This window comes from Akebia trifoliata, chromosome 12, assembly GCF_017979445.1.
Source record: "Akebia trifoliata isolate Shusen 1 chromosome 12, ASM1797944v1, whole genome shotgun sequence".
In the NCBI taxonomy this organism is placed as follows: Eukaryota; Viridiplantae; Streptophyta; class Magnoliopsida; order Ranunculales; family Lardizabalaceae; genus Akebia; species Akebia trifoliata.
The window spans coordinates 27,988,251-28,009,306 of record NC_141386.1 but is presented as its reverse complement, the minus strand read 5'-3'; the positions used below and the strand labels follow the sequence as shown (position 1 = coordinate 28,009,306).

General features: G+C 36.3%; 1 protein-coding gene across 2 annotated transcripts in view; it reads right to left on the bottom strand.

Moving 5' to 3' along the window:
• The window catches only part of LOC147389274 (uncharacterized), a 28,635-nt gene extending 22,751 nt beyond the window's left edge, over nt 1-5,884 (bottom strand). The window contains exons 1-5 of one of the 2 annotated variants that reach the window (XM_086419137.1): nt 5,204-5,884; nt 4,906-4,964; nt 4,689-4,820; nt 4,193-4,333; nt 3,012-3,068 (exon numbers count right to left, since the gene is read on the bottom strand). In XM_086419137.1, the coding sequence (XP_086275263.1) occupies nt 3,012-3,068; nt 4,193-4,333; nt 4,689-4,820; nt 4,906-4,964; nt 5,204-5,582 (768 nt within the window). In that variant the 5' untranslated portion in view covers nt 5,583-5,884. The remainder of the gene's footprint in view (nt 1-3,011; nt 3,069-4,192; nt 4,334-4,688; nt 4,821-4,905; nt 4,965-5,203) is intronic. The other variant, XM_086419136.1, reaches the window with a different exon arrangement.
• Nucleotides 5,885-21,056: the final 15,172 nt, after the last annotated feature.

Here is a 21,056-nt window from a genome sequence, read left to right as displayed (position 1 = left end):
TCAAAGTAATAAAATTGGGGGCGGGGGGAAGGAATCCCGATGCCATCGATCCCTCAGGATTCCTCCCAAAAAACAATATTTTTCTTCTTGAAGCAATCAATCATATACACCAACAATCACGGAGGAAAAAAGAAGAAAATAAGTGAGGGAGACACAAGGGTTTGTCGATGGGGTTTGCCGTAAATCCGACAACTACGTCCCCGGGCTTTGGAGAGCTTATTGACAATTTTCCATAGTATTACAACATTTTCTATTTACAAAACATGGGCCCTAGGCTTTCTCTCTCTCTCCCCCCAGCTAAGAGCATGCCATCCTGCAAAAAAGAAAGAAGTGAGTCCCAATAATCTGGCATACAATTGCCCAATAATCAATGATTTAAAATATGGCGACTCACCCATTAATTAGGAGTTCTTAGGATAGGATTCTATTATGATCCTATCAAATGTTTTCTTTTAAATCATGCCAATCAACGCCTTGAGATCTATACTAGATTATTCTTGAGATGTGTGCTAAACAATGCCTCGAGAGTCGGGTATATATATATCAGATCTACCCTAGGATCCACCAAATTGCTCTAATACCATATAAATCCTAGGTTTGATGATATGGGAAGAAAATGAGAAGGAAAATATAAAGATAAAAAACGAGGAGAATAGGAAACCATGAGAGAGAAACTCCATATCTCCTCTCACATATTCACTTATATTTATGGACACGTGAAAAATAAATTTCTTTCCAAATGGGGGAAACTAACTCTTATCAAGAGTGTCCTATCAAGCACCCCAATGTAATTTTTATCTAGATTTAGCATCCCAAAAAACATAGAACTCGGTTTGGTAAAAATGTTCGTGATTTTCTTTTGTATGTTAAGGAAGGAAACTGTAAATTTCATTTGGCAAAGTGAAAAGTGATTTGTGGCTCACAAAAGGGAGAGGGATTAGTGGTGAAAATGAAAAAGTACCAAATAAGGCATTGTTGGAAGAGGTTGTGGAGATTTAGGATGAAAAATGGATGTCTGTGAAATGAGGGGTCAAAGCCAAGTATGGGGTCCATGACAAGGGATGGGAATCAAAGCCAAGTATGGGGTCCATGATAAGGGATGGGAAAGCGGGTTGCTAGAGGGCCCTATGTATACGGGGTCCAAAAAAATGTGCTCCAGATTCTATCTAAATTCCAAAGGAAGGTAGCTTTTAAAGTAGGTGTGCTTTTGAGAAGATACTTGGTGTGGTGATTTTCCATTGATGCCACAATTCCCTTCTCTTTATTTCATTTTTACGAAAAAGTTGGTAATGGGAGATTTTTTTATGGCTAAGCTGGACTTGAACCCACAACCTCAGAGTTGCTTCGCAATGTGTCAAACTAACTAGGCTATTGGCATATGCCCGGTAGTGCGGGATTTCAGGGCTCAGCAGGGAGGAGACTACGATTGGGATCTCGATTTTAAGAGGAACTTCAATGATTGGGAAGTGGATTCAATTGCTAGTCTCATCAGTTGCTTGTCGTTCCATGCAACCTTTCCCTTGGTGGGGAACAAATAGTACTAGAAATGTAATAAGGATGGTGTTTTCTCCATAAAAACTTTCTACCAATTCTTAGCTAAGGATCCATCGCATCCTTTGTTCTCGACTTCTTCCATTTGGGGTCTGCATGTTCCTTCCAAGGTTTCCCTTTTCATTTGGTTGTCTCACATGATAAAATCCTTACTTCTAACTGCCTTACGTCTAAAGAGATCATCTTAGTTGAGCTTTGTTGCTGTCAATCACCATCTGATTCATTGTAGTTCTACGTATGCTATTTGGTCTCATTTGATTAGTCTCTTTCATATTCAATTGGTTCTCCTGTTACCGATTTGTTCCCTTTTACAAAGTTGGCAATAGTGTTACTTTCTTGGCAAGAAAAAAAAAAGTCATTTGGTCAGTGATCCCTTTTGCCATACGTTGAGGGATTTTGGAAATGGTGCAATGGTCAAATTTTCTCAGAAAATGAATGAGATCTACAAACATCAATTATCAATATCATGGGATTGCTAATCTTTTGATGCAAGCAATTTGAGGACTTCAAGGGAATTTCTTTGAGAATTGTTCATTCAAAAGGGATCTTGTTTGTAATGATTCCACTTAATAGTTGTGGTTTGTGATATTGTCCATGTCTTTTGCCATTTGAATTGTAATGACATTATTGAGCGTAGGTCTTCACAACTTCCTTCCTTCTTTTTGAAAATATGATCTATATATTCATAAACAAAACAAAGGATGTTATCCATAGATCAGAGTTCTCACAGTGGAAGTGTGTTCATGTAGTGCTTTGTAATCTATGCATCAAAATAAAAATTAAAAAGAAAATTTTATAAGATGGTTGTAAGACTGGTTATGTAGTAGTATGTTGGGCATTCAAGAAATAATATATTCATAGATTGACCGTATAAGAGATAGGGATGTTAGCATGGTTTAGTAGAAGGACTAAGAAAAACTAAAATAGATATGAAACCATACACGAAAATGTTTGAGTAAAAAAATAGGTGATAAACTAAGTGGAAGTCGATTGAGATGGTTTGATCATGTGCAACAAAGACGATAACATCCTAGTTAGAAGTATCATGCCAGTTGAAGTTTATAAAGAGTGAAATAAAAGTCCAAAAAGTGCATGGATTGTGGTAGTGAGAGCGGATATTACTAGAATTAACAGCAAACATGTCCTTAGACATAATTGAAGGGAGGAACTAGATTTATTTGGCCAACCTACATTTTTTGGATAAGGCTTTGATGAGGAGGATATGATTTCCAGTAGATACCCTAACTAAAACAACAACTGTCATCAACAAAAATAACATGATATTATGAGATACTCTTCAAGACTAAAATTGATTGCACCCAATACATCATCATTCTTAAGATTATGTGTAAAAAGAAATAAATTCAATTTTATAAATGATGATAAGATGAATGTTTTGCCAAATTTTTGGGTAAGACTTTGATGATGATGACGATGAAATGCTCTACCAACTAATATACCTCCTCGAGACCAAGAGCACCTTGATTTACATTCGTCCGTCGACGTCTCCGCAACAGCTGCATAATACGAAAATAATTACAAAACAACTAAAAGAAAAACTTCATTTTGCTCACCAAATTAATAAACAAATGTGAAGCTTATGGGCTCAAATATCTTCTATTTTTTAAACTTTCTATACTACACGGATCCCATATGGGTGATTAACAATAAGCTTGTCTAAGAAATGGACAAAGAGATCGTGTACCAAGAGTAGGAAATGGCCTAAACAGCATACCAGATACCAAATAATAAATAAGGATGGAAAATTTTTAGTTCTCAACCCAATGTCTATTCTTGTTTAACGGACTTAGAAGTTAGTATGATGTCCTAGCATTTAATGACTAGCTGAGAAGACTTAGGTTTTACTTTTTTTTTTTTATGGCATGTAAGGTTCAACTTTATTGAAGTAATTGGCAAGCACGTGGATGGTGCAAAACTAGAACCAAATTGAACACCTGTTGCTTTAGAAGCCAAGATTGGTAAGGGAGTAGGATTCGGAGAACAGGAGCAGCTATCTCAAACAATAGAAGCATGTAGGGAGCATCAATTCATTTTAACTTCGCTCAGAAAATCTGCTGCCACTTTTTCCGTCTCTATGTTTTTGGCTGCTTCACAAAGCTGTTTATGCTCTATACCTTAGTTCGCATTCCATGGCTTTCAGATATATAAAAATAAAATAAAATAATTTTAAATTGCAGGGTTGATCCCCTTCACGGTTTGTTGGGGCTTTGGAACGAAAGAAACAGAAGCTTTCTTTTATGGAAAGGAGCAGCCAATTCATAACAAGATTATCAGCATCTTAGTCATTATTTTCTTCTGGTGTAAAATATTCAGAGAATTCCACTGTCGCTTCTTTGACAATTTTTTATTTTTTTGTTTTTTTGTTTTGGTTGCAGATGGAAGCTTGCGTTAGGAGAGGAGTCTTAGCTTATTATCTTTCTATCACATTTTAACTTCATTTCTTTTCCATGCATCTGTCTCTTGCCAATTAGGTATCCTTCACATCTTGATTGTATGTTAGAATCCTTTTGGGCTAATGAATCTTCACAAAAATAGGTAGATATTTCATTTTTCAATTTCAGATTAAAAAAAATAATAATAATAATTATTATTATTGCTATTATCACATTCAAGTTCATACCTGATTTATACAGCTTAGCCTTGAAACACCAGCAACCAATTTTGCTACGTCATCACCAAACTCCTCGTATATACTATGCAGACTTTCATGTGTGTCATCAATCACATCATGGAGAATTCCAGCGACAACTGTATCTATGGCCTACAGAAGAATCAGTGATATCAAGGAAGAAGAGCATAGGAGTCAGACTTCAATTTTTTTATCCTCCATGCTATACAGAATAACACACTTTGGCAATAAGAATGCAAGAAGAGCCGTGATTTTCTGACTCGAAAATTTTCACTCAGTCGACGTGGCAAGGGCACAGAACCATAGATCTTTTTCTTCAGGATACACAAGTAATAAGATCTACAGTTATGTGCACTTGCCACGTCAATCGAGTGAAGACCGAGTGAAAATTTTCGAGTCAGAAAATCATTGGTCATGCAACAATGAGCATGCTCGAAATGATCAGACACAAACATGAATCCTGGAAACTCAAAAATGGAACATTTACTCGTTTTCCACTCGACGGAACCAATGCTGCCAAGATTCTTCCAGTATGGATACAATGGGTTAGATAAGGGTCTCCTGTTTTCCTTATTTGGCCGTCATGAGCTTTCCTTGCAAATGTGATAGCCTTTTGCACCTGCCGCACAAAGAGTTTGATGTCTTAGTGGCTGCCAACAAGGCATGTAAAAATTCAAGTCATGATGTGAGGGGAAATTGTAAACCTTGGCATCATTAAAGATCGGATACCCGGTTACATCTACTCCATCAATTGTTAGAGAATCTGCACAACGTGAAACGATTGATTTAACAAATGGAGAGAAAAAAAAAAATTTTGAATTTTTTTTTCTTTTTCTGATTGTTCACAACATTTACGTCTAATATTTAGAATCTTTTGATAAATTCGTAATAATTAAAAAAAATGCCCAAAAAGAATCAAACAAGCTTTCAATTTAATAATTCAAACATCAATCGAAGCTTCCCGATTAAGAAAAAACAAAGATCAATTGGTGCAATAAATACCTGGTTGCTCCTCCACTCTCGGCCACAAAAAATCAACTTTGGTCGAAAGACAAGCTCCCGAGGCAATCGCCACGGCAGTAACGGCAACATGAGCCAGCGCAGATGTAACCGCCGCATGAGCCGAACTAGTACCAGCAGCAGCAGCAGCTGCGATCACATTTCCAGAGCTGATCACCGAATTGAGGGACGAAGATATGGTGAATTTCGGAGAAATTCGATTAATACGGAATCTAATAGAGGAATTTCTTCGAAGACGATGATGGTGATGAAGATGATGATTGTAATCTAATGGAATTCTACAGAGTGATTTGATTTTGGAGATTTTTTGCCCTAAAAACATTCTCGAACTTTGATGCCCTAATTCGGTGCAAGAAGACATGTTAGTTGGTTGGTGTTCTTAGTGTGAGAGTGGTGGTTGTTAAGATGACATCATCATTTACAGCTCGTTAGAGAATATTTTAGTTGGAAGTGAGTGAGAGAGAGAGATGAAGAGTTTCAATCTTTCTTTCGTTGGAGATTCCAGTCTCGTCGACTCACTCTCTCTACTCTTCCATGTGTAACGGCAAGAAATGTGTGGTGGTTATGACATGAGAAGGAAGAGGCGCCACGCATCTCTTGGTTGCCTGCTCTCGAGTAGAGTACGACCGTACACTTCACTACTCGATGGGTCCCGCTCGAAAGTTTCATCAGCCATTTTAACTGAAATATGACATTGCGAAGTGCCAACTGCCAACACATGAACACTTCATCAGTCATTTGGTGTTTGGTGACACCAAAATATGGAAGATAACATTATTATCAGGTGAATAATGATTACTTGACTCTCATCTACTCTCCTGACTTGGCATGTGCATACAATCGTAGATTTCCTCGAGATTGCACATTTGTGAGATGAACAATTGTACATCCCAAGAAAAAATCTATGATTCGTTCACATGCCATGTCAAAAGAGTAGAGTGAGAATCAAAAAATCACAACTCTTATCATGTAAGGTTGCAAGTAGGGCAGATTGGGGATCAAAGTTCTCAAGTCTGGTGCCCAATCCGACCTCGAGCATGAAATGCTAAGTCTGAACCTTACCTAAGTTGGATTGCTGGGATTTGTTCATTTCTCATTAATAACAGATAATTTAGTAATGATATAAACTTATATACATATAAGTGGTATGTAAAAAATATAAAATTTGCAATTAATTATTTTAAAGTTTATACCTGAAACTATAAGCAAATGTAAAGAAAAAGAAGATGATAATAATTAATTATTAACTAAAGCTTAAATTGAGAATGAGAAAGAAACAAAGACATTTAAAAATATTTTTAAATTATTATCATATTAAGTTTGTGTTCGGATAAACTAGGCAACCCGATACCTATGCCCAAACCTAGTTCAATTAGATTCGGTCAATTTCTTTGTCTAAATCAAAGTCAACTGCACTAAGACTTAGTCTAAGTTGAGTTCAAACAAATTTTGCTTGCTCAAGTTGCAACTCTATTTTCGGGGTCATTTTGTCAAAATTTAATAAAATTACAAAGCTACGTACATTCCATGGTTGGTTAGTTTTCTAAACTTATAAAAATATTTTGTATTATGTTATCTTTAAAATCCCTTTAATTAATATTTTAAATTAAAAATTATGTTGATGCCACCCATTTTTATTCATTAACAACTGATATTTTCATAATGTACAAGAGAAGGAAACTAGTTAGGCTACACGAGAAACAAGTGGATCACTACTTAGGAGTAGTTATATAAATCTTTATGATTGCAACCTAGGTCGAATATGAGTATATCCATATATGACTTTTATTTGGATCCAAATCCAACTTGAATCTTATTAGTTAAAATTATATTCGAACCATTTTGTTTTTATCAAACCCATATTTGGATCCAACCCAAGCGAACAAATTGATTTGGGATAGTCGGGTCGGATAATTTTGAACCATCTAAGTTTATTTCAAGAAAAATCACTAAAGGTGTGTCTTTAACTCAAGACCTCTTCCTTTTTGGAAGGAGGTCTTGTCCATTATGCCCAACGTTTGGTAGTTGATGAGTGTTTCCAAACACTCAATTATACACACATTTTTCGAATATTTATCTTGATTTTTGTACCTATTTATCCATATTAAGATAATAATCATGATAAGCCCCAAATCACCACGTTGCATGTTAATTAGGCTTAATTATATATAAATAAATTCATTTACTAGATAAATCTAATTACATGTGTTTCTTGTGCAGAAAATCAACAAATTGGAATCAAATTCTCAAGATAAAAGCATTTGGGCCCACTTTGGAATGCCCTAATCCTTAACTCATATTCTCCTCTTTTGTCTTTTTGTGCAAAGAAAAGTGGAGACTACTTTTAGACTCTTCTACACACATTTTCTCTATAAATAGAGCCATCATTTCTAGAGAAAGGGTCTCATCTTGGTTCTCTTATCTAAGACTCCTTTAATCTAAGGCTCTTAGCATATTCTCTTATTTTTTATATTTTCATTTTCTAGTTATTTTCTTTTGGTTAAATAGTCTTGTAAGAAATAGAAGAAGAAGAAGTTGTAATTGTCTCCATGAAATGAAGAAAAGTTCTTTCATCTCTTATCTTCCCTCTCTTGCAATGACATTAGGCTAAGTTCCCCTCCATTGGAGAGTGGAAAAGTTTAGAGCAAGTTCTTGTGTTATTTCTAATTTTATACCTTTCTTTTATTGAAAATGCTTATGAGTTCTCTTTAAGTTTCTTGCACATTTTATTCTTAATATAGATACTTTATGCTTAGATTAGATCAAGATAAAGTATGCTTAAATTAGATAATTTGTAGTAGGAAGTTTTCAAAGAATTATACTTTGTTTTTGTTCTCTTATTTCATTTAATTTGCAAAACCTTCCGATCTAAGGAGTTAACACCAAGCCCTTACGATTGAGTTATAAAAAGGCTAGAGATTAGGAATTGCTCATCAACATGTTCTAGGTAGATCCACCTCCAATGGTGTTTTAATTCATAAGTTTACTTGCTTTTAATTTCATTTACTTTAGTTTATTTTCTAGCAATTTTACATCTTCTTATAAGTTCAAAAATAAAAAGAAAAACAGTTTTAATTCCTTTTAGTTAATTTGGATTTTATCTTCTTAGCTTAGCTCTATTCCTCCTTTCTCTTGGGTTCGATCCCCTACTTGCCCCACAAGTAAGGTAAAACTAAGATTATTATTAACTCCGGTGAGAAGAACAACGATAGTCTCATCAGAATTTTGGCGCCGCTGCCGGGGAAAGATAAAGGTAGTAGTGGTAAGTTTTGATTTAAAATTTATTTTTTTCATTTTTATTTTATTTTCTTTTTTTGTTTTAGTTTCTTTCTATAAGTTCAAGTGTTCTTGAGATTTTAAGAGAGAAGAAAGAAGAAAAAAACATTGAAAAAAAAAAAAAGTCATTCTCGTTTTCTTTTTCACCCTTAACATCAGAACTTAAACTGACTGTAACTTTCTACTCCGATCTCCGATTATCTATTAGTGTATATCGATTTGGGGTAGAACGAAATTTTCTATAAAATGTGATAAAGTCAGTAAGTTTGCGGTAAGTCAGATTCTATTTTTAAGTCTATTTACTATCATTTCTGCTAACATTTCTATTTTGCTTCTTGTAAGTGAACATTTTTTTTTCTTCTTTTCTTTCAATTTTCTTTAATCTTTAGTTAGGTTTATTTTTCTGTTTTAGAAACTCTTGTATATGATTTCTTGTAATTTTTATTAATTATCCAAGAAGGCTTGGATTGTAATAGACTAAAGAAGGACGACGGGTGGACAATACCGTCACGGCTCCTTAGGTTCGCACACCAAAATTGGAGTTGGTGGCCTAAGTCGACTCAAACCGTCTTCACCTTGTCTAGCACGGGAGGTAATCCCGAAACACCCACGCCTCTCTTTGCTAGTGGGTTACTCCTTGCCTTTGTATGTTATTTTTCCAATTTGCACACACTTGGAATAGTTAATTAAGTAGTAAAGAGCACCCCTCTCCTAGGGATGGCATGATAAGATAAGGATTGGAAGTCATTACCAATTCCTTGCTCTAATTAGGATAATCAATGCACTAGTCATCCAATCAAATTAATTAAAATCAATTAGACTTGACTATAGGGCCCACGAGCTCAATAGGAGAAATTCCACTTCAAGTTGTGCCAATTGCGCTTCTTGGTCATTTTTGTATCTAGTAAGATCTTGCCCTTTGAGGGGATAGACTCAGTCTATTCAAGAAAAGAAGGTATTTAAGCGTGCTCTTGCTTATGCATTATGCGCCTCCTCCGATCTAGAGATCCGAATGATTCAAACTTGACTTCATAGAACCGAGTTGGAAGGCTAGTTGCGCTATTTCTACCCAGTTAGGAGCTGTCTAGCTTTAGGCAACCTATCTAGGTCCAGTCTTTTTTTTTCGTGATTGTTTGATCGACTGTGTGATTTGTATGCTTGGTAGACGTTCACAAAATAACGTGTTAGAACCATTTGATCCTGAGATCGAACGTACCATCAGTAGGATACGCAAGACACCATCAGTAGTTATGATGGGTGATCGAGAGTGAACTCTCAATGAGCTCTTCGCTCCAGCTTCCGCATCTTCTCCCACATGCATTGTTTTACCGTTGAACAATGCACCTCAGTTTGAAATTAGGGCTGCCACCATCAATATGCTCCCTAAGTTCCACGGTTTAGAGCGTGAACAACCTTACACCCATCTTAATCGATTCTTGACTATATGTCAAACTTTTAGAAATCAGAATCTAGATGAGGAGAGTATCAAGCTTATTCTGTTCCCGTTATCCTTGGAAGACCATGTAGCTGCGTGGTTGAACTCCCTAACACCCAATTCCATATCTACCTGGGATGTTCTATCAAAAAAATTTATGGCCAAATTCTACCCCATGGTCAAAACTGAGAAAATGAAGGACTCTATTAGAAATTTTAGAGCCCGTCCTGATGATTAATTTTCCCAAACTTGGAAAAGATTCAATGATTTATTGGTCAAGTGCCCACACCATGGCATTGACAAAGCACAATTGGTGCAAAGTTTTTATAGAGGATTAACAATGAATCAACGTACCTTAGTCGAGTCAATGCATAAGGGTCAGTTCATGAACCAGACTCCCAAGCAAGCGTACGATTTCCTCGTAGAGTTAGTCGAGAGTGCTCAAAATTGGAGTACTAACCAAGAAGAATTTGATAGAAATGATCCGGTTAGAAAAACATGCATGTATGAGATGAAGGCAGACCCTGATCTCAAAAATGTTATGTCTAATCTAGTGAGTGGGATGAACAATCTCACGAAGAAGTTAGATGCCTTTACCATCTCAGCATCCAAACCTCACCTAGACCCTCGTGCAATTTCGCAAGTGACTGTCGAACCGAGTTCTTTGTGCGTCATATGCGACGGCAACGACCATTTGGTCGAGTGTTGTCCCACCTTGCCTCAAATCAAAGCTGAACAAGCAAATGCGATTAATGGCTATAGTGCTTTTAGGAAGTCAACTTCAAACTCTTTTAACCAAACGTATCACCCAGATAATAGGTTCCATCTTAATTTCTCATACAGACAGAATGAACCTATTCAATCTAGTGGTCCGTCAGGTTACAATAGGAGTTTTCCTAGGCAATCTAGTTCTTCTACAAACCAAGTTATTGTTCCTCAAGTCCCTTATCAACCCCAATAATCTACAAATTGTAGAGCCATCATACCAGATCCCATGACCAATTACCAGCAGCCTGCCCAACAACAGTCGTCCTTAGAATCTATGATTGCCAAGTTGATGAGACAGCAACAGCAGTTCATCCAAACTCAACAGCAAACCCATCAAAATCAAACTCAGATTAACCAGGTCACTGCGCAATCCATAGCTAAAATGGAAGTTCAGTTGGGGCAGTTAGCTCTCTTCTTGAGTGGGAGAGAGAAAGGTCAATTTCCTAGTCAGACTATCCCTAACCCTAGAGGTCAACCATTGATTCCAAACGGATCAAAAAGTCAATACGAAGTAGGAAGCCATTCTGGAGCTCCACAAGACTCAGTCCAGGCTATCCACACCTTGCGTTCGGGAAAGAAGGTGGACAACAAGGTCCAACCTTTTGACACGGGAAAAAAAGTCTTAGAAAAAGATAAAGTTCAAAAAGAAGCCATAGAGTCTCCAACAGAGAAGTAGAAAGATTTGGAAAATCCTCCTATCATTTTGCCAATTCCAAAAGCTCCATTTCTCCATCGTCTTAGAGATTCTAAAAAAGATAAGCAGTTTGAGGGTGTCTTAGAAGTCTTCCAAAATGTGCATATCAATATCCCATTCCTAGTTGCCATTAAACAGATACCTTCTTATGCGAAATTCTTAAAGGATTTGACCACAGCTAAAAGGAAAACACCATTTCCTCGGGAAGCTATTATGGCAGCCCAAGCTTCGTCACTCATCCAACAAACGATTGCACCAAAATTTAAGGATCCTGGATGTCCGACAATTTCTATTCATATTGGAAATCAAGTGGTCGAAAAATGTCTCTTAGACTTAGGGGCCAGTGTGAACTTTTACCATATTCGGTTTATAAACAATTAGGTTTGGGGGTTTTGAAACCCACAGATATCACGTTGAGTCTAGCCGATAGGTCCATAAAAATTCCAAAGGGTATAGTTGAGGACGTGATAGTTAAAGTCAAAGATTTTTATTTCCCTGTTGACTTTGTTGTCTTAGACACAGAGCCAGTCATCAATTTGAACAGTCATATTCCTATCATCTTAGGACGTCCATTCTTAGTCACGTCTGACGCAGTCATTCGTTGTAGAAACGGAATTATGACTTTAGCATTTGGGGATATGAAAGTGAAACTGAACGTCTTCCACAATTTCCAAGGAATTGATGTAGATGATGGTATGGAGGAAGTGAACATGATAGATATGCTAGTCAATCAGACGTATCAAGAGTTAGGGTACTCTAATCCCCTAACAAAATGTTTGGCTCACTTTGGCCTTGACTTGGACGTAGAAGAGTCTATAAGCGAAGTCAATGCTTTGCTTGAATTCGTTCCACTCTTAGATTCTGTGCGGTGGCACGCAAAAGCTGAAAGTCTTCCTGTGCGCACATCCAATCTTGTTCCTTCTCATGTCGAGCCTCCAAAATTGGAACTCAAGTCTCTTCCAGAGACCTTGAGATATGCATTTCTTGGCAAGAATCAAACCTTGCCTGTGATCATTTCCTCTCACCTCAATGAAGTGCAAGAGGGAAAGTTGTTAGGAGTATTAAGGGAACATCAAGAAGCTATTGGTTGGAGCATAGCTGACATCAAGGGAATTAGTCCATCTGTGGTGATGCACCACATTCGTTTAGAGGATTTTGCTAAACCTTCCTTAGAACCTCAGAGACGACTAAATCCTATCATGAAAGACGTGGTTCGGATGGAAGTGATGAAATTGCTAGATGCGGGTATTATCTATCCTATCTCTGACAGTCGTTGGGTGAGTCCTATACAAGTAGTTCCTAAGAAATCTGGTATCACTGTGGTAGTGAACCAAGACAACGAATTAATCCCCACTCGAGTCCAAAATGGATGGAGAGTGTGTATCGATTATAGGAAACTCAACTCGATGACTCCTAAGGATCATTTCCCCTTACCTTTCATTGATCAAATGTTAGAGCGTCTAGCAGGACATTCTTATTATTACTTCTTAGATGGTTATTCCGGGTACAACCAGATACCTGTTGCTCCAATCGATCAAGAGAAAACAACGTTCACCTGTCCCTTTGGAACTTTCGCGTATCGTCGCATGCCTTTTGGATTGTGTAATGCACCCGCTACTTTTCAACGGTGCATGATGAGTATATTTTCCTACATGTTAGAAAGATATTTCGAAGTGTTTATGGACGATTTTTCAATTTTCGGACCAAGTTTTGAGGAATGTCTCCATCACTTGACTTTGGTCCTTGTACGTTGTAAAGAGGTCAATCTAGTCCTCAATTGGGAAAAATGTCATTTCATGGTAACATCAGGGATTGTGCTAGGACACATTGTTTCTGCTAAGGGGATTGAGGTAGATAAGGCAAAGGTAGGTCTAATTGAAAAATTACCACCTCCTAGAACGGTCAAAGAAATTAGATCATTCCTAGGCCATGCGGGTTTTTATTGTAGATTTATTAAAGATTTCGGGAAAATCTCGAAGCCTTTATGTGAGCTATTGGGAAAGGATGTTCCTTTCAACTTTTCAGAGTCATGTCTCTCTGCGTTTAACAAGCTCAAGTCCGAGTTAACCTCGGCACCCATTATTCAACCTCCAAACTGGAGCATTCCATTCGAAGTTATGTGCGACGCTTCAGATTATGCATAGGCGCTGTTTTGGGTCAGCGAATTGAAAAACAACCTCATGTTATCCAATATGCTAGTAAAACCCTAAACGATGCTCAGCTTAATTACTCTACAACAGAGAAGGAAATGCTAGCAGTGGTCTATGCCATTGAAAAATTCCGCCCCTACTTCATAGGATCTAAAGTCGTAATCTACACAGACCACGCAGCATTGAAGTACCTTCTATCAAAGAAAGATGCTAAAGCAAGGTTAATCCGTTGGATTCTACTTCTACAAGAGTTTGATCTCGAGATCCGAGACAAAAAATGGGCAGAAAATGTCGTAGCTGATCACTTGTCTAGGATAGTTAACAAGCCATCCGAAGAATCCTTACCCATCTCTGAATCCTTTCCCGATGAGCAACTTATGCAAATCTCTCAAGCCAATGCTCCATGGTATGCGGACATTGTCAACTACCTAGTTACAGGTCAATTCCCAGTCGAAATGACTAGTCAAGAGAAACTCCGTTTTCTGTCAAAAACAAAATGGTATTTCTAGGATGAGCCATACTTATTTAAGTATTGTCATGATCAAATCATTAGACGTTGTATTCCAACCTGTGAGCAAGTCAGTATCCTAGAGTTTTGCCATAATCATGTCTGCGGAGGGCACTTCAGTGGTAAGAAGACCGCCATGAAAATCCTACAATGCGATTTTTTCTGGCCTAGTATTTTTCGTGATGCCCACGAGTTTAGCAAATCTTGTGATAGATGTCAAAGATTAGGAAAAATCTCTAAGAGAAATGAAATGCCTCAAAATCCTATACTGATCATCGAAATTTTTGACGTGTGGGGTATAGACTTCATGGGACCTTTTCCTATCTCCCAGGGTTACCAATACATCCTAGTTGCTGTTGACTATGTGTCAAAATGGGTCAAAGCTGTGGCATTTAGAACTAACGATCACAAGGTTGTGATAAAATTCATCAAGGAGACGATTTTTTCAAGATTTGGTACTCCGCGAGCTATCATAAGTGATGATGGCTCGCATTTTTGCAACAAGATCTTTACTGCGTTGATGAAGAAATACCTCATAACGCATAAGGTTGCAACACCTTACCACACACAAACAAGTGGACAAGTGAAGATTTCTAACAGGAAAATAAAGATTATCTTAGAAAAAACAGTCAATCCTTCAAGGAAAGATTGGTCTTTGAGATTGAGTGATTCACTCTAGGCCTATAAGACTGCATTCAAGACACCCATAGGGATGTCTCCCTACCGGTTAGTTTTTGGCAAGGCCTGCCATCTCCTTGTAGAATTAGAACATCGTGCATATTGGGCGATCAAACGCCTCAACTTTGATTTTGATAAAGCCGGTGAGAAGCAAAAGTTACAACTAGACGAGTTAGAAGAGATTAGAAATGACTCGTATGATTGTGCCAAAAGGTACAAAGAGCGTACCAAATTCTTTCACGATAGGCACATTCTTAGGAGGAATTTCATTCCTAATCAAAAAGTTTTGTTGTATGATAATAGACTCCACCTTTTTCTTGGAAAACTTAAGTCTCGATGGACTGGCCCTTATATTATCCAAACAGTTTACCCCCATGGTGCTGTTGAAGTCCTTAATCCTAAGGACGGATCCACTTTCAAAGTGAATGGCCAACGTCTCAAACCGTTTCTCGAGTATGTTCCGCATGAGGAAGTTCTTTTTCTCGATGATCCCGTCTATCAAAATTAACTATGTTTTCGTCTAGCTAAAGACGTTAAACTTAGCACTTTTGGGAGACAATCCATACACTTCAAGGGACATTGTGTTAAATATCAACAGGACTATAGGGTCTGTCTCAGGTGCTATCTAACCCACTTCATTTCATTTTGTCAATTTCAATTTTACTTTTGCATGTATATGTTGAAATATTGAGGACAATATAATGTTTAAGTTTGGGGGTGTATGGGTCGGATTTCCATTTATTATTTTCTTCTTTCAAAAAAAAAAAAAAAAAATTTTTTTTTTGGCGACTTTGTTGTATTTTACTCAAAATCTTAACTTGTATCTTTAAGCACTTAGTTAAAAATATTTAATCATCTTTCATTGGAAGCTATGATCTGGAGTCCCCATTTGTATTTCTCTTAGGCAAAAATTAGAGCAAAGTTATCTTTTGGTTTATAGTCACTTCTAATAAGGTTACCAAGAGTTAGATTGTATTAAAAGAGCTTATTACCTTCTTTCTACCAGAGTTTAAGGAAAAACTAGGTTTGATGAACTTTGACTTCCTTGTTCAATTGGTTGGCTGATTAGAAGAAAAACAGAACTGGGTTGTATACACCTTGTACAGCAACCATTGAATTAGACTGTGTACCTTGAAAAGGGCTGCCTACTTTTCTTAGAAAAATAATGAAGAAGTAATAGAAAAAAAAGAGACCTTTCAAAAAAAAAAAATCAAAGATCTAAAAGTTTATGTAAAGTTTTAGTAGGGTGAAGCCATCAAGTGTAAAAATGTGAGTATACTGGAATATCACAGATAAAGCCCCTTAGAGGTATTAAAGTGAATATCCACACTTCTCACTACCCCAGACAGGATGCTAAGTTTAGAATTAAACCCTAAGTTACTCCAGTTATTCTTGAGTAGTTAGAAGGTTGAAACTCATTTGAGGAAATCGAATCTCTTAAATTTTTGAGTTAGAATCACTATCGCTCAAAGGTCAATTTAAGTCTAAGTTTTGTCATAGAGAAATAAGGGTTGGGACTCTATACCAAGCAATACTTCCAATTGATTGAAAAAAAAAAAAGACTTGTGCTTTTCAATATAAGTTTTGATTTTGACTATTTTTACTTCAAAGTTGTTTTCAAATTTTGTGGGTATATTTTCTGCAAACCCTCACGAGTCAAACTCGTCCATTAGGGGTAACCTAGAGGTTCAAGGGCTTGATGCATTCGCTAAATGCAGTCGAGGTGCCTGCGAAAGTGGCAGTTTTATTTTCTAAGGACTAGAAAAAGGTAAGTTTGGGGGTGTGATGAGTGTTTCCAAACACTCAATTATACACACATTTTTCGGATATTTATCTTGATTTTTGTACCTATTTATCCATATTAAGATAATAATCATGATAAGCCCCAAATCACCACGTTGAATGTTAATTAGGCTTAATTATATATAAATAAATTCATTTACTAGATAAATCTAATTACGTGTGTTTCTTGTGTAGAAAATCAATAAATTGGAATCAAATTCTCAAGATAAAAGCATTTGGGCCCACTTTGGAATGCCCTAATCCTTAACTCATATTCTCCTCTTTTGTCTTTTTGTGCAAAGAAAAGTGGAGGCTACTTTTAGACTCTTCTACACACATTTTCTCTATAAATAGAGCTATCATTTCTAGAGAAAGAGTCTCATCTTGGTTCTCTTATCCAAGACTCCTTTAATCTAAGGCTCTTAGCCTATTCTCTTATTTTTTGTATTTTCATTTTCTAGTTATTTTCTTTTGGTTAAATAGTCTTGTAAGAAGTAAAAGAAGAAGAAGTTGTAATTGTCTCCATGAAATGAAGAAAAGTTCTTTCATCTCTTATCTTCCCTCTCTTGCAATGACATTAGGCTAAGTTCCCCTCCATTGGAGAGTGGAAAAAGCCTAGAACAAGTTCTTGTGTTATTTCTAATTTTATGCCTTTCTTTTATTGAAAATGCTTATGAGTTCTCTTTAAGTTTCTTGCACATTTTATTCTTAATATAGATACTTTATGCTTAGATTAGATCAAGATAAAGTATGCTTAAATTAGATAATTGGTAGTAGGAAGTTTTCAAAGAATTATACTTTGTTTTTGTTATCTTATTTCATTTAATTTGCAAAACCTTCCGATTTAAGGAGTTAACACCAAGCCCTTACGATTGAGTTATAAAAAGGCTAGAGATTAGGAATTGCTCATCAACATGTTCTAGGTAGATCCACCTCCAATGGTGTTTTAATTCATAAGTTTACTTGCTTTTAATTTCATTTACTTTAGTTTATTTTCTAGCAATTTTACATCTTCTTATAAGTTCAAAAATAAAAAGAAAAACAATTTTAATTCCTTTTAGTTAATTTGGATTTTATCTTCTTAGCTTAGCTCTATTCCTCCTTTCTCTTGGGTTCGATCCCCTACTTGCCCCACAAGTAAGGTAAAACTAAGATTATTATTAACTCCGGTGAGAAGAACAACGATAGTCTCATCAGTAGTTGAAAAAAAAAAATACCCTACAAAATATAACTCACAAAGTAATATATTATTTGGATCTATGTAGATATAAGGATGGATCTGTATCCAACTTGGGTTAAGGGACATCATCCCATATTCGACTCATTTTTTAATTTGGATATACTTGAAGAAACCAAACTTGCTAAATTCGGATTCGGAACACTTGAAGTTTAAGCCCTACACATCAAGCCTAATAAGAGTAATTTGTAAATTTGGGAGGCATTCAATACATGCAGGCTCATGTTATTGGTAGATCCCGGATTTTGATTACACTAAGCAAAAGGCAAAATAAAAAAATCGCCAATATACACCACAAAATGAGGACTTCGCAATACTCGTACCTCATTGATCATCTCAAAACAAATAAAACTATGTCATGCACCCAAATATCTGCAATAAATAATTTTGCTCTTATTATAAATCTTTGAGATCTAGGTCATACATACACATAATAACTCTTCAATGGTATCATTATTAAGAATCTCCCACTGGTCCTACAAGTCACTTGAGTAACCCCTAAATATTAAAAAACCAACTCCCTTTTTTGACATTTTCCTTGGTGCAATCAAACATGGACCGATTTTTTATGAGTAAATTTTTTCTCGTAAGAACATTTTTCAAGAAAATATTTTCTCTACAATCACACACTCTTTAATATATGTAATTTTTCCAACAAAAAATGGAGGTATTTATAATCTAGGCCGATCTTCCAAAAGATGTCTGAAAAATTTGCAAAATTACCACTTTAGCGCACTGTTCGTTTTACTTTCAAAAATGGTAAATCACCATTTTCGAATTAAAATATTTCACTTCAAACGGGGTAAAACAACTATTTTAAAATGAATAGTGGATTAAAATGGGACTTTCACAATTCTATTCTACCTTTTTGGGTAAAAATCAATAATACTACATCCAATGAGTAAGTCTAAAGAGTAAAAACCTTCAATTGGACACAAACCCTTTGATTATAGGGGAAATAAATAATAAAGCTAATTAAGCAAATTGGAATTAATCTCCCTTAAACAAATAATAGGAAACAAATAGATATTAATTAAAACTTATTTTGATTTTTAAAAAAAAAGAGTAGCTAAATCAGTTTTCTACTCTTCCCTTGACTCCACATACACATTACCCTTACCTTCACCACTCCTATCCAACCCTTGCACAGGTGAACCTTTTTCACTCGCTTCCTCCCTCACATGACCAGCAGCTACAGCCCCACCATAACTACTTATATTCCCAAAAATCATGATTAACATTCCTGCAATGGCACTAAAAAATGTTATACCAAATGTCAAGCTAACATCGCCCGGGAACATTGATGCAATCGCAAATCCACCACAAGCACCCATAGCTCTAACCCATGCAAACCATGCTGAAAACACGCCTTCTTTTCTTGCTGGAGTGCAATCCAACAATAGAACTCTTCCAAAAGCATGCAAGATCCCCGAAGCCGTGCCTTGTAGTGCCACCATGAACAAAATGTGGTGTTGATGCCAAATCTTGTCTTGAAAATAGAATCCAAATCCAGAAACAATGGCTGAAATAAATAATCCGAGTAGTTTCATTCTCATGGCATCGGTCTTCAGAAGTACTTGCAATGGGTGCAATAAAGGGAGAGAACACAGGGGGAAGATGAAATATATTAGCCATAAAAAGAGAAAATAGACTGGTTTGAAACATAATTGTCCTGCAACATGCAACATGCCTCCCGTAAAAATGCACGTTGATGTAAACGATGATAGGAATATGCCAATTAGGGTTCCAATTGCATATGGGTACTTGAATATGGAAAAGGTATGGCTCCATGTTGAAGGTGGTACAGATGTGGTCGAACCGGGTCGGTTTACGGAGAAAGCATGGGTTGTACCGACAGCCCATTTTAGGCCACTAAAAATGGAGACAACCCATAAGCTTAAGAGCTTTTCGGAGAAGTGGAGCATGCGGAAAGTGAAGGCAGCCATGATGCCAGCACCGAGACAACCTGCAGCAGTGGCGTAGAGTGTGAGCCAGCTCGAGACCGACCTACGCTTGGGAAATTGGCTATCAAAGGGAGAGGAATTGGTGAAGCCGCGGACCATTAGGCCAAGGTGACGGGTGTGGGATGCAGTGGCGATGATGCTTGCAATGACAATGATTGCAAGATATGGTGGGAGTATCCATGAAACTTTGAAAAATCCGACGGGAAGGGTAAAGAAAGTGCCAACGGCGGTGGCGCAGCCAAATATGATGTGTTGGTTGCGGCCATGGTCTAGGTGGGGACTGATGTGGGCGAGGAGGGGGCTGGCAAGAATTATCCCGGCTGCCCATGAAATTGAAGTCAACTCCAGGGGTGAGAAATCGTAATCTTTGATCGTTATTGAAGGAATGGTTAGACCTTGATACCTACAATGGAAATATTAATACAAGTATATGAACTATGAAGTTTGTTTCAAATAATTTTGGGAAAACTGTTTAATGGATCCTAAAATAGGATTTTCTTTCTAAATTCATGCTCCAAATTTCTAGGTGGCAACTTAACAATCCAATTAGTAAATCTTTTTTCAACTAAGAGCATCTCCAACAAAGTTCTTTAAAATAAAGAGCATCTTTTGTTTTAAAAAAAAATTACAAAAATTATTTTAACTATTATAAAATTTGATCCAAACTCCAATTGAATCAATACTTCTTTTTCTATTTTTAACATCTAATATTATTTTACTTCACAAACAAATATTTGCTAAAACCTACTTAAATTCTATTAAGGGTTTTGAACTCACATTTTGACATCCAAAAACATAATCCGATGCTACAAGTTTGTAGAAAATAAAAAATTATTTTTCATCATTAAATTTTAATTTTAAGTTTTGGGAGTTTGATAGTTGTCCATTTTCAATATCTTGGATCAAGCTCAATATATATACATATAGAGAGTGGAAGGTCCTTCTTCATTTTAACACTTACTTTTAAAGAGTCTCTAGGAGACAGTTTTTCATCTTTCACTCTTTAAAGTAAAAAACTAACAAACGTTAAAGAGTATGTTGGAGATGCTCTAAATGTCGCCTCACCTAACCTCACCTTAAAAAAAGATTGTAAATATCACTTCATGTTTATAGAACCTTCTTGTACATTATCGTCTCTTTTGTCTTATATGAAGCTTCAAACAACTATTGTAATCACACTTTGAAGATTTGTAATGAGAAATTGAAATAACAACCAACATTTTCATTGTTTTTACAAGATTTATATTATTTATCAATTTTTGTTATAAAAACATTTCTCATTTCCATGAAAACATACAATATAAAGTTACTCAACCGTGACCAATCAATGATTTTGTTGCTTA